The 15,078-nt window shown below is 46.1% G+C and overlaps 1 protein-coding gene across 1 annotated transcript in view; it reads left to right on the top strand.

The window, feature by feature from the left end:
• USH2A (usherin) overlaps positions 1 to 15,078 on the top strand; it is a gene marked incomplete at its 5' end in the record, with an annotated part of 1,334,617 nt that overhangs the window by 473,386 nt on the left and 846,153 nt on the right. Inside the window, one exon of the mRNA XM_082250984.1 lies at positions 4,855 to 4,985. Coding sequence (XP_082107110.1) covers positions 4,855 to 4,985 — 131 coding nt within the window. The remainder of the gene's footprint in view (positions 1 to 4,854; positions 4,986 to 15,078) is intronic.

Genomic DNA, 15,078 nt, shown 5'->3' on the forward strand with positions numbered 1-15,078 from the left:
AGGTGGCAACCCTAATATATACACGTGATCCTGCACCCGCTGATCATTCCATACACTTAAAGAATGGTGGTCTGCCTATATAAACAAGGCAGATTATCATTCTATCAGTACAGAAGGCATAGATCCTGTGTTCCTGTAAAGCATTGTCTTCCCCTAGTAAAAGCACCTCCCCCACTACACAGAAACACCAGCTAGGCACACGGTTAACCCTTTGATTGTCCCTGATGTTAACCCCTTCCCCGCCAGTGTCATTAGTACAGTGACCGTGCATATTTTTAGCACCAATCCTGATCCTTTTTTCAGAATCTGATAAGCCCCCTGCCTGCAGATCCCCACAACCACCACCCAGCGTTGTCGGGAAAGGGCCCTTGTCCCCATCGAAAGCCCCCCACCCCAAAGCATCCATCCCCCACATATATAGGGCATGTAGTCTGGTATGATTTGGGGGGGGGGGCGCTCGGTCGCTCATTCCCTCCCTCTGCTGACAAGTCGGGCTGTATGCTCGGGAAAGGGTCTGGTACGGATTGGTTGTTAAGGACACTGCGGCGGGCTTCTAGGCCCGCTCCTTAGTAACCAGCAATGCACACTCTGTTTAGCTACCTCCCACCCGGGCCATTATAGATATACGGCCGGGCGGGAGTCTCGTCCTTCTGAATGGACGTTCCGGAACGTCCTTCAGAAGGAGAGAGATCGCGCCTCCACGGGCACGCGCAGCGGCGCGATCTCGATGTGCCTGTGTCCCTCGGACACAGAGCAACATCATTCGGCTGGAGGGCCCTGTGATTGGCCCTCCTGATCACATGACGGCTGTGTCCAATCACAGCCGTCATGTAATGTAAATAGAGCCGTTGTAACGGCTTCGATCTCTTCTCCTCACTGACAGATCCTGTCAGTGAGGAGAAGAGGGATGATCGGTGCTGCTGCGGGGGTGATCAGTGAGTATTTCTAATTACTCAGTGATCACAGGGGGGGTCTGTGCTGGTAATCAGAACATTGATTACCAGTGCAGCCCTGGGGGGGGGGGGAGGGGTGCCACTAAGCCACCAGGGATGCCCACCCATGACCACCAGGGATGCCCACTATGGCCACCAGGGATGGCAAGCAGGGCTCAGAGAGCCCCCCAGTGCCCTCCCTATCAGTGTTGTCCACCAATGCCATCTATCAGTGCTGCCCACCAGTGCCGTTATTGCCATCTATCAGTGCCACCCACCAGTTCCCATTATTGCCCACCAGTGCTGCCTATCAGTGCCCATCAGTGCCCCCCATCAGTGCCGATCAGTGCCACCCATCAGTGCCAATCAGTGCCGATCATTGCCGCCCAACAGTGCCACCTATCAGTGCCCATCAGTGCCGCCTATCGGTGCCCATCAGCGCTGCCTATCAGTGCCCACCAATGCTGCATATCAGTGCTATCTATCAATGCCACATATCAGTGCCCATCAGTGCTGCATATCAGTGCCCATCAGTGCTGCATATCAGTGCCACCCCATCAGTGCCACCCCATCAGTGTCTCCTCATCAGTGCCTGTCAGTGCGGCATCATCAGTGCTCATCAGTGCAGGAAAAACATATCTATTTACAGAATTTTATAACCTAAACAAAAAAACTTTTTTTTTTTTTTTTCAAACTTTTCAGTCTTTTTTTATTTGTGCACCAAAAAAGAAAAAAACCTGACGGTGATCAAATACCACTAAAAGAAAGCTCTATTTGTGGGGAAAAAATGACACAAATTTGGTTTAGGTACAATGTTGCATGACCGCGCAATTGTCATTCAAATTGCAACAGCGCTAAAAGCTGAAAATTGGTCTGGGAAGGAAGGGGGTTTAAGTGCCCGGTATTGAGGTGGTTAAAGAGGAAAAAAAACATAAAAATGCATGAGAATTGCATGCAAAAACTCATAAAAAAATGAGGGTTTAAAAACGCAAAACGCACTGCAAAACATGCCTGAAAAAGGCCTCAAGTGCAGCTGCATAGATGTGAACCTAGACTGAAGTTGTATTCTGTCGTACGAAAATTTATATATGTTGAGTAACCTCTTCCCTTTCGATATGAAACTAGCATGCAACAAAAATAATCTGTTCATGTATACGAGGCTATAGGCTAACATATAGGGGAGTTTAGAGGCAGGAAAAAAAAAAAAATGTCTGATGCCCCTAGAAGCAGCTGCAAAAATATCCAGTGTGCATGAGGTCTGAATCGACATTCACCAAACATTCACTGCAGGTAAATCTGTCAGGTCCATGTGTTTTAAAATGACAGTGACTGATGTGCTGCCAGTAAATGTTTGGTGACAAATACATTCCCTGCTTTAGGCCCCTTTCACACATGGAGTCCGTCTTCAGAGCACTGTCCAGAGCACTGTGCGGCATTACAGGCCTCCTCAGAAGACGGTTCGAAGCACTGTGTGCTTTCTCAGACCACTGTCAGAGCACTGCATTACAGGCCTCTTCAGAGCACTGTGTACATTACAGGCCCCCTTAGACCATCCAACGCACTGTGTGCATTACAGGCCTCCTCAGACTAGTGTGCAGAGCATGGTGCAGCATTTACAGGCCTCCTCAGCCCACCATCCAGAGCACTGTGTGCATTACAAGCCTCCTCAGCCCACCATCCAGAGCACTGTGTGCATTACAAGCCTCCTCAGCCCACCGTCCAGAGCACTGTGTACAATACGGGCCTCCTCAGACCCCCCCAGAGCACTGTGCATTACAGGCCTCCTCAGACTGTCCAGAGAAGTGTGTGCATTACAGGCCTCCTCAGACCATTCGGAGAACTGTGCATTGCACGCCTCCTCAGACCACCGTCCAGAGCGTGTAGTTTGTTCAAACCTTCATACCATAAATAAAAACATTGAGATCAGATTTTTTTTTTACTCCAGGAGTACATATTGAGTTTGGAAATTCTAGAGAAAGGCTTAAATAATACATTACAATTTGACTAAACCCATTATATTTTAGTTAACTAAAATAATTTTTGTCGACTAAAATGTACTGGGGATTTGAGTCGACTACATAAGGCTAAAAACGAAAACAATTCAGATGACTAAAATATGACTAAAACTAAAATGGCATTTTAGTCAAAAGACTATGATCAGAACTAAATCAAGATTTGATGCAAAATAACACTGTACTCTCCTTACTTTCCCCTGTTGCTCAGATATTTATAACTACCCCTTACAATTTTACGGTCAATTGTTCACAATAGATAGCCTTATCGCACACCAATGACACCCCTGAAGATCATGTGACAGCATATGGGCCTGAAGATGGGCCACTATGACCCCAGTGCCCTACCTTGTGGAGGGCCAAGTGGCGTGTCCTATACTCCACCATACCTGGAGGTTCCAGCTATTTTACAGAAAGGCAGTGGGGGTCACAGCAGTAAAAGGGGTTCATTTACTAAAGGCAAATAAACTCTGTACTTTACAAAGTGCCGCATTCTGCAAGAGTAGTTGCTCCAGAGCTTAGTAAATGAGCGGAAGCCGTGCTGAATTCTATCATCCAATCATGTGCAAGCAAGAATGCATTTTTTGTTTAAATCTCCTTGCACATGATTGGGTACCCTTTACAAAGTGAAGCTTTATCCCATTTACTAAGCTCTGGTGCAACTAAACTTGCAGAGTGCAACTGCACTTTGCAAAGTGCACAGTCTATTTGCCTTTAGTCAATCAACCACAAAGTGTCCACTACAAAGTGGAAGGTTGTTTTTTATGTTCCTGACAGGTTTGCTTTAACCACTTGCGGCCCGCCCACCCCACTGCAGATATACTGCAGCAGGCTGGCTCAGCTGCATGAGCTGATGTATAGGTACGTTGGTTCGCGGAAGCGCTCCTGGGGGCGCGCGCGTCCCCATTAGGCATTAGGGAAGCCGATCCACGGGGCTGGCCCCCACAATCACTCCCCGTGGAGAGAGAACGACGGTCTGCCATTGTAAACACAGCAGATGTTGTTCTCTCTGTATTGAACACAGAGCGTCAGTGATCCTCCTATTTAGGATCACAGGTCTCTGTTTTCATTTTACAAACCCCTTCCCCCACAGTTAGAAAACACCCCCCTAGGTTCACACTTAACCCTTTAATCACCCCTGGGTTAACCCCTTCCCTGTCAGTGTCAATATTACAGTAGCAGTCCTTTTTTAGCACCGATCACTGTAGTAATGTCAGTGGTCTCCCCAAAATTGTCAAAAATGTCAGTTAGGGGCCCGACCTGTCTGCCGCAATGTCGCAGTTCCGCTAAAAATCGCTGATCGCCGCCATTACTGGTAAAAACAGAAGAAAATAATTTCTACTACTAGTTTGTAGACGCGATAACTTTTGCGCAAAAAAAACAAAATACGCTTTTTGGGATTTCTTTTACCAAAAATATGTAGCAGAATACAAATTAGCCTAAAATTATGAAAAAATTAGATTTTTTTTTTCTTTACAGAATGTTATATAGCAGAAAGTGAAAAGTATTTTTTTTTTTTTTTAAATTGTCGCTTTTTTTGTAAAATAAAAAAATTGCACAGGTGATCAAATACCACCAAAAAAAAAGTTCTATTTTTGGGAAAATAAGGACATCAATTTTATGTGGGTACAGCATCGCACGACCGTGCAATTGTCTGTAAAATAACGTAATGCTGAATTGCAAAAAATGGCCTGGTCATTAAGGGGGCAAAACCTTTCGGGGCTGAAGTGGTTAATAAAGAAGATCACCTGCATCTCTTCACCTGAAGAAAAGTCCTCTGGGGTCACCAACATAAGTCATGTGAATAGCTTGTGGCAGTAACCGGTGCCTGACTGCATTTCTCTGGTGTTCACAAGACAACTGGACTCTATAAGTAATTATAATAACTCTCTTCTCTTCCTGATCAATAGGTATTAAAATACAATTCAGGACGAAGGAAGCGGACGGGCTGCTGGTGTGTGCTGTGTCAGCGGGAACTCAGGAAGAATACGTTGTGCTCCAAATAAGACGAGGGCGCCTTTACTTCCTTTTTGATCCACAGGTAAGAGTCAATGAAGAAACCAGTGAAAAAGATCTCTATCAAGCCTCCCAAAGGCATCTGGTACATTTAATGGTCTCAGATGATGAGGCATTCGCTGTTTCCATTTTTCCTATTGATCCAGGTTAATGGGTTCTTTAAAACCTTTGAAGATTGGAGTTCTTTGGGAAGGAACTATTGAAACACCTGAGGGCAGTTTCCAATTTAATTAGTTATCTATTTACTACGAGCTCACATTTTAAGGATAACACAGGCAAGTGTGGAAATATGTTGACCTTGATAATGACGTTGTATTTCATCAGGGCTTCTGTTTTCCTATGTTTTCGTCAGTTTTTTTTTTTTTTTTTATCCAAAAACCACAATATTTAATCAAACCCCTATAAATAAGAAATAACAAGATATAAATATATCCACACACAAGCAGGGACAGTTATGTCCAAAGCTGACCGCTGTGACCAAGGATGGACAGGAAGGGGCGATGGGGGACGGGTGACAACCAACAAAGGTTATTATTGGACAGACTGGGAAATCACTTTGTTCTTTTTAAAGAGGGCTTCCGACTAAAATCATATTGCTTTGTAAAATTACAAAAGTGACTGTATTAGCACCTTGTAAGGCTGGATTCACACTAATGAGTTTTTTCATGCTTTTTGTAATAATGCATTTAATTTTTTTAACATAGGTACCTATGGAACCCATTTACATCAATGCATTTTTATGCCTCGGCATTTTTGGAAAGTGTCGGGGACTTTTTTTCATGCAAAATGCAGCGTTTTGCATGTAATGGACTTCAATGGACCTGCATCCAAAAAGCAAGTATTGCGATTTTACCATGATTTTGCTGCAATTTGTGTTTTGCGTTTTTAAATCTGCCCAACAACAAATTTAAAAAAAAAAACACATATAAAAACGCAAATTGCTGTAAAATCATAGTAAAAAAAAAATGTGGAGCACAGCAAAGATGCACAGCAAATGCACAGCAAAAAGCACTACAGAAATGCTCAAAAGCAACATGCATAGGTGTGAATCGAACCTTAACAAACTTTTGATAATCCACTCATTAACCTGAGCTGCCTTAAGGTGGTCTATTGCTTAGGAATGGGCTGCCAAAGCACGGCAATAAAACAAAAACCTGACCTGCATTTTTTTTTTTCTTTTTTTTTATAGCGTTACACCAAAAAGTATGGTGTTGCGCTGTAACGTGGATCCATTGACACTTGTGTTGGGTGCCATTATAAATAATTGTGTCATCCCACAGTTTAAAGGTCTAACAAGGCCCTATGGCCAGGTTTACACTTGAGGCAGCATAAAAACAAGTGGTTGAGCCACGTTTCTTTTCCATCCCCCAACTGCTCTCTGTTAAAGCAGAGCTAAACTCTGTGATACTTACCTACATACAATGGCACCCACTGGCATTGGCATCTCTTATCCTGATTCTTCCAGTTGCTGGGCTGTGGCAATTCTCATTGGCCAGCAAGGGATGACGTCATCCTGCCACACAGGCTCTGTGCTGTAATGAAAACTGCGCTGAATTTGTGAAGCTCAGTGTACATTCCATAAAAGATTGCAAGTGAGCAGGTAGGTCTATTTTACTAAAAAGTAGACACTGCAGTAGTTATTAAAAGGCTTTAAAGTGGTTCTAAAGCCTCAAGTGGTTCTAAAACCTTCTGCGCTGCAGGACCCCCCCCCCCCCCTTTGTTATCTGAGCCCGATCTGATCCAATGACCTGCACAACAGCAGTGGCTCTCGCTGCTGCCTCCCTCCTTATTGGGCAGATTTCTATCAGCGGCAGCTATTGGCTCCCACTGCTGTCAATCAAATGCAATAATGAGGTAGCGGGGTGCGGCCGAGTCGCCAGCTCTGTGTTAATAGACACAGAGTGGGTGGCTTAGAAGCGAGCATGCACAGGTGCCCCCAGGGAAAGTGACTTTCCCTGGAGGCAGTCACCAAAGAGGAGGAGCCTGGAGCGGCAGTCAAGGAACCCAAAAAAAGAGGATTGGGGCTGTGAGTATGACATGTTTGTTATTTTAGTTTTACTTTTAAACCACCCGCGAACCTGACCTGTTCAACTGATGCAATGCACGCAGTTGCAGGGCATTGGTGTGCAGTTTAAGGGGTTAAAACAGGAGGTGATATATCACCTCCTCACTGCCTGTCAAATGCCCTTCAAAAAGTGATCCAACACAGATCACTCTTTAGAAAGCAACATAAGTGTAAGATCCGGTTCACACTAACGCGACCAGAAAGTCGCCCCATGAAGAAGTGACTTTTTAGCGTGACTTTAGCATTTTTTAGTGCGACTTGTGCACTACTTTGAAGAGACTTAAATGATAGGCGACTTTGTCTGTGGGGAATGCCTGGGTAACCTTTTTCTTCTTCCTGGAAAGTCTGATCACAGTCGCTTGAAAATAGATAAGGATCCGACTTAGAGGCGACTCCCATTGAAGTCTATGGGCACAAGTCGGATACAGGTCACCTTGAAGTAGTACAGGCAGTGGTGGCCGGTCGATAGGGGGTGCAGGGGCGCCACCCCCCCCCCCCCATCATAATAAAAAAAAAAAAAAATCTTCAAAGAAAAAAAAATTACCATTTTGTCCACTACGGGGCGCCGGACTCATTGCTGGCTATGAGGGGTGGGGTTTGGAATCCCACGTGGGCCCAGGCAGAGGCACCGATTGGTGGGCGTTCTGGGTGTAACCAGGGCGCAAGCAATGCGCCCCGACACTACCCACTAGTCCTGTCCTGGCTTATGATTGGTCCAGACTCCAGCCTGGACCAATCATGATTCAGGACATCCCTGCTGACGTTGTTGGGGGCGTTGCCGGTGCATGCATCAGTCACTCACCGTCACCGCCCGGTCACCTTCCCGCCGCCGCAGAACGAAGATGAGTCTCGAGGAGAGGAGAAGCCGCTCACCTTCCTGCTGGTTCCCACCGCCGCAGAACGAAGAGGAGTCACTCTCGAGGAGAGGAGAAGCCGCTCACCTTCCTGCCGGTTCCCGCCGCAGAATGAAGAGGACTCGACGAGGAGGAGGAGAGGAGCAGCGCAGCATGAGTGTGGAGTGACTGTCACGGTCGAGTCAGCGAGCCAGCCCAGGAGAGCAGGTAAGTGATTGAAGCCGCTGCAGCGATGCCATGACCTGTGACATGGCCTGTGACATGGCCTGTGACATGCCTGTGACTTGCCTGTGACATGACCTGTGACATGCCTGTACCATGCCTGTGACATGACCTGTGACATGCCTGTACCATGACCTGTGACATGACCTGTGACATGACCTGTGACATGCCTGTGTCATGACCTGTGACATGCCTGTACCATGGCCTGTGACATGCCTGTACCATGACCTGTGACATGACCTGTGACATGACATGCCTGTACCATGACCTGTGACATGACATGTGACATGCCTGTGACATGACCTGTGACATTGCCTGTGCCATGACCTGTGCCATGACCTGTGACATGACATGTGCCATGACATAGTTACATAGTTAGTGAGGTTGAAAAAAGACATCAGTCCACCCAGTTCAACCTATGATGTGAGTGTGTGTTTGCTTTTAACCGTACATTGTATACCCCTGTATGTTGTGGTTTCTAAGGTGTCCATCTAACAGTTTTTTGAAACTATCAATGCTCCCTGCTGATACGACTGCTTGTGGAAGAGAATTCCACATCCTTACCGCTCTTACAGTGAAGAACCCCTTACGCATTTTAAGGTTAAACTGCCTTTCCTCTAGTTTTAGTGAGTGGCCATGTGTCTTATTGTATTTCCTTTCTCTGAATAGTTTGTTCCTTATGCTAGGGTCGCCAGTACAGTATTTGTACATTGATATTATATCCCCCTCAATCGTCTCTTCTCCAGAGAGAATAGGTTCAGTGCTTGTAGTCTTTCCTCATAGCTGATGTCCTCCATTCCCCTAATTATTTTTGTTGCCCTTCTCTGGACTCTTTCCAATTCCAGCACATCCTTCCTGAGGACTGGTGCCCAGAACTGGACAGCATACTCCAGATGTGGCCGGACCAGAGTCTTGTAGAGCGGGAGAATAATCTCTTTATTTCTGGAGTGAATCCCCTTTTTTATACATCCCAGTATTCTGTTGGCTTTGCTTGCAGCGGCTTGGGATTGCATGCCACTGCCAAGCCCGTTGTCCACCAGTACCCCCAGGTCCCTTTCCATCCTAGACTCACCCAGAGGTTCCCACCCCCTGGTGAGTAGCTTGCTTTCTGGTTTCTGGCCCCCAAGTGCATTACTTTACATTTTTCAACATTAAACCTCATCTGCCATGTAGTTGCCCACCCCGTTATTTTGTTCAGGTCCGCTTGTAAGGTTTCCACATCCTGCATAGAAGATATTGGCATGCTTAGTTTAGTATCATCCACAAATGCTGAGATTGTACTAGATATCCCCTCCTCTAGATAATTTATGAATAAACTAAACAGGATTGGTCCCAGGACAGAACCCTGGGGGACCCCACTTTCCACACCCGCCCAATCCGAGTACTTCCCATTAATCATCACCCTCTGGACTCTCTCCTGAAGCCAGTTCTCTATCCAGGTACTCACCTTATGGTCCATACCTACCTTCCTTAGTTTGTACAGTAAGCGTTTGTGGGGATACCTGTGCCATGACCTGTGACATGCCTGTACCATGACCTGTGACATGTCTGTACCATGACCTGTGCCATGACCTGTGACATGACCTGTGACATGTCTGTACCATGACCTGTACCATGACCTGTGACATGCCTGTGACATGCCTGTGCCATGACCTGTGACATGCCTGTACCATGACCTGTGACATAACCTGTAACATGACCTGTGACATGCCTGTGCCATGATATGTGACATGCCTGTACCATGACCTGTGACATGACCTGTGCCATGATATGTGACATGCCTGTACCATGACCTGTGACATGACCTGTGACATGCCTGTGCCATGACCTGTGCCATGCCCTTACCATAACCTGTGCCATGCCCTTACCATGACCCGTGGCATACCTGCGCCATGACCTGTGACATGCCTGTACCATGACCTGTGACATGCCTGTGCCATGACCTGTGACATGCCTGTACCATGACCTGTGACATGACCTGTGACATGACCTGTGACATGACCTGTGACATGCCTGTACCATGACCTGTGCAAGGACCTGTGACATGCCTGTGCCATGACTTGTGCCATGACCTGTGCCATGACCTGTGACATGCCTGTGCCATGACCTGTGACATGACCTGGGACATGCCTGTGCCATGACCTGTGACATGCCTGTACCATGACCTGTCACATGACCTTTGACATGCCTGTGCCATGACCTGTGCCATGACCTGTGCCATGACCTGTGACATACCTGTGCCATGACCTGTGACATGCCTGTGCTATGATATGTGACATGCCTGTACCATGACCTGTGACATGACCTGTGCCATGATATGTGACATGCCTGTACCATGACCTGTGACATGACCTGTAAAATACCTGTGCCATGACCTGTGACATGCCTGTGCCATGACCTGTGACATGCCTGTGCCATGACCTGTGCCATGCCCTTACCATAACCTGTGCCATGCCCTTACCATGACCTGTGGCATACCTGCGCCATGGCCTGTGACATGCCTGTACCATGACCTGTGACATGACATGTGACACGCCTGTGCCATGACCTGTGACATGCCTGTACCATGACCTGTGACATGACCTGTGACATGCCTGTGCCATGACCTGTGACATGCCTGTACCATGACCAGTGCAATGACCTGTGACATGCCTGTACCATGACCTGTGCCATGACCTGGGACATGCCTGTGCCATGACCTGGGACATGCCTGTGCCATGACCTGTGACATGCCTGTACCATGACCTGTCACATGACCTGTGACATACCTGTGACATGACCTGTGACATACCTGTGACATGCCTGGGCCATGACCTGTGACATGCATGTGCCATGACCTGTGCCATGCCCTTACCATGACCTGTGCCATGCCCTTACCATGACCTGTGACATACCTGTGCCATGACCTGTGACATGCCTGTGCCATGACCTGTGACATGCCTATGCCATGACCTGTGACATGCCTGTACCATGACCTGTGACATGACCTGTGACATGAACTGTGACATGCCTGTGCCATGACCTGTGACATGCCTGTGCCATGACCTGTGCCATGACCTGTGCCATGACCTGTGACATGCCTGTACCATGACCTGTGACATGACCTGTGACATGCCTGTGCTGTGACATGCCTGTGCCATGCCCTTACCATGACCTGTGCCCTGCCCTTACCATGACCTGTGACATGCCTGTAACATGACCTGTGACATGCCTGTGCCATGATATGTGACATGCCTGTACCATGACCTGTGACATGACCTGTGCCATGATATGTGACATGCCTGTACCATGACCTGTGACATGACCTGTGACATGCCTGTGCTGTGCAATGCCTGTGTCATGACCTGTGCCATGACCTGTGACATGCCCTTACCATGACCTGTGACATGCCTATACCATCACCTGTGACATGCCTGTACCATCACCTATGCCATGCCCTTATCATGACCTGTGACATGCCTGTACCATGACCTGTGCCATGCATATACCATCATCTGTGCCATGCCAGTACCATCACCTGTGCCAAGACTTGTGCCAAGCCTATACAATCTCCTGTACCATAACCAGTGACATGCCTGTACCATCACATGTGCCATGCCTATACCATCACATGTGCCATGCCTATACCATCATCTGTGCCATGCCTATACCATCATCTGTGCCATGCCCTTACCATGACCTGTGCCATGCCTATACCATCTCCTGTACCATCACCTGTGCCATGCCTATACCATCACCTGTGCCATGCCTATACCATCACCTGTGCCATGCTTGTACCATGACCTCGAAGTCACGCAATTTTTTTACCGCGTTTTTTGCTGCGAAGCAATACCTATTACATTTTTCTTTTTGCGCCCCCCCCCCCCCCCAAACTTTTGAGCACCAGCCGCCACTGAGTACAGGAACCTTTTCTGAAGTCGGAGCGAATTCAGTAGTGCATATTAAGATGGCTCTTATTCATTTACATTGAATTTGTAATGACAAGCGACTTGAGGCGATTTGAGGTCGCACAAGTCGCGTCCCAAGTCGGAGTAGTGTGAACCGGGTCTTAACGAGACCTACAAGATATGGTGATAGCTAAATAAAGCTCTAAGCTGATAGAAGATGGACTCTTTTGTGTTATCTGCAGCCTTGGACTCTCCCTGTATAAACCTTCCAGATAGGCTATATACATCACATCTTGATTTGCCAGCAGGTAGAGACTCCAAAGTCGTAACTGACACTGTAGTTGATAAATTAATATTCTGAAAAATTCTCAGTTGGTAGATTTCCGCGTATTAAGAAGTTTTCATCAAACTAGCAGCTCTTTTTTACTGATAAAATGTTATGTAATAATAATGTAATGATATGTATAAGATCTTGTGTTGCGGTAGGGGGTTGGATGAGGGTGAAAGATTTGGGTTTGGCAAAGCTGTCAGTTTTGGATGAGAAGCTACAGGATGAAGTTGGAGATATATTTTAGCTTTTTAGTTGATTGTTGTACTATTTTTTTTGTTCATATGTTCATGTGCATGTACAGTATATGCAGTACTTTCCTCAGGCGCTGTGACAGCGTGAGGAGAGGAGAGCCGGTAACCTTCAATCCTGACAGGGGTAAGGTACACAGATAATCCTGGGCACTAGAGCAGCCCCATCATTGCCAATCAGTGCTCAAAAATGCTGCCCATCAGTGCCCATTAGTGCTGCCCATCAGTGCCTCCATATCAGTGCCACCTATCAGTGCCTATTATAAACTCATGTGCACAACAAAATTGCATAAATATACAAAATAAATAACCATTTAATAAAAAAAAAAAAAAAAACCCTTAAAGAGAAACTGCAGTCTGCTTACATAATTTGTAATAAAAACATCTTTGCCATTCTGAAGCTTCCCACCAACCACTTTGCATATTATTCTATACATACTATATTTCTGTACTTGCCAATTATGCGACAGAAGTCTGGCTGCAGCCATTTTAACTGTGGGCAGCTGAAGCTGCTGACTGTTCACTTCCTGGATTTTCACAGACATACAGAGTCACACACACACACACACACACACACATATATATATATATATATATATATATATATATATATGTGTATATATATATATATATACAGACACACACTCGCATATTAACAGACAGACGCACTCACACCACTGCTTGCCTGCACATTTCTTCTCTCTTGATGAATACTCGTGGATCTACGTCCTCATCCAGCTATGCAGTTCTCATTCGATCTCCTATGACTCACCCCTCCTCTCTTGCTGGCAAACTCTCACAAGAGTGAGAGGGAGAGCTGTGCATGATGTTATTAGCCTAGGCTAATTACCAGACAATAAAGAGGAGGTGGGCTGTATAAGGTATTTACTGGTAGAAAAAATAATTTTACTATCCAAAGTTAAAACAACAAGGGCAGAGGATTTAATAGATGGAAAGATAAAAAATTGACTGAAGAGCCCCTTTAATTATTGAATTCATATTTATCTGAGTGCTTCAAAAAGTGCTTAGTGCTCCAAACTCATATATGGTGCTCCAGTGGAAATAAATTGCCCTTCCAGAATATATAAATGTTGGCCTCTTACCAGACGGTGGAGATTTCAAATTATGGAGATCAAACAGCGTTTAACATGTGTCCTGAATAGCCAAAGCTCTCACAATCAGGTATCCAATTAGCCAATTAAATCTTCTCTTCTGATCCTTCTTGATGAAAGATGTTCTTTGAATCTGTACCTTCATAAAGGAGATATTTATCGATCATAGATAATGCATTAAACACCAGCAACGCAATTCACGATGCAGGGATGGTGAATTCTTTAGGAAGGTGTATGAAACATATTCTAAGATATCATCCCCCATCTCCTCATGGCTTCATTTGTAAAGGCCCCCTGTGTTGTACAGACAGCCTTGTGTGATACAGGTTGCATTGTCTGTCAAACTCGCCCATTGATATCAGTAGGGCTGCACCACAACTGTGAGCCGAACACTTGGCTTGCAGTTGTGGCAAAGTTCTGCAATGTAAAATTGCCATTTGGCAATTAACTAGATGGCGCCCGCGCTATAGCTGAATGACGGCTACAGTGTGGACCTAAATTGCCGGGAGGGCGTACATTGACGTCCTCCTGTGCATAAGCGGCCTGCGCGCTCCCTGCGGAGCGCACCCAACTCGCTCTGTGATCAGCAAGTCCATGAGCCTCCCTTGAACACAGATCAGAGTAAGGGGGCAGTCCCGCCCCCTTATCATGTGATCAGCTATCAGCCAATGACAGCTGATCATGTTAAGTAAACAGCATCCGGCGATCAATCAGCTGTTTTTTTCTCCTCACACTGTCAGTGTGAGGAGTAAAAACAAAAATGATCGCCGGCTGCTGTCAGAGGGACATCGGTCCCGAAAAGGAAAGGATTGTGTGCCCCAAGTGCCATCTACAAGTGCCCACCCGTGCCACCTACCAGTGCCACCTATCAGTGTCAATCAGTGCCCCATCATAAGTGTCACTTACCAGTGCCTATCATTGCCCATCAGTGCCACCCATCAGTTCCACCTATTAGTGCCCATCAGTGTCGCCTATCAGTGCCCACCAGTGCAGCCTATCAGTGCCCATCAGTGCAGCCTACCAGTACCTATCAGGGCCCTTCAATGTCGCCTCATCAGCGCACATCAATGAAGGAGAAAAATTACCTGTTTGCAGAATTGTATAACAAACTATAAAAACTGTTTTGTTTTCTGTTTTTAAAATTTTGTGTCTTTTTTTGTTAGTTCAGCAGTAGTGATTAAATACCACCAAAAGAAAGCTCTATTTCTTTGAAAAAAAAAATGATAAAAATTTCATTTGGAGACAGTTTTGCATGACCGTGCAATTCTCTTTCAAAGTGCGACAGTGCTGAAAGCTGAAAATTGGCCTGGGCAGGAGGGGGATTTAAGTGCCCAGTAAGCAAGTGGTTAAAGATAAAGTGAAAAAAAAAACAGGCATCACGAGGAAACCTCATGAATGC

This window comes from Pelophylax lessonae, assembly GCF_965119305.1.
Source record: "Pelophylax lessonae genome assembly, chromosome: 3".
NCBI lineage: Eukaryota > Metazoa > Chordata > Amphibia > Anura > Ranidae > Pelophylax > Pelophylax lessonae.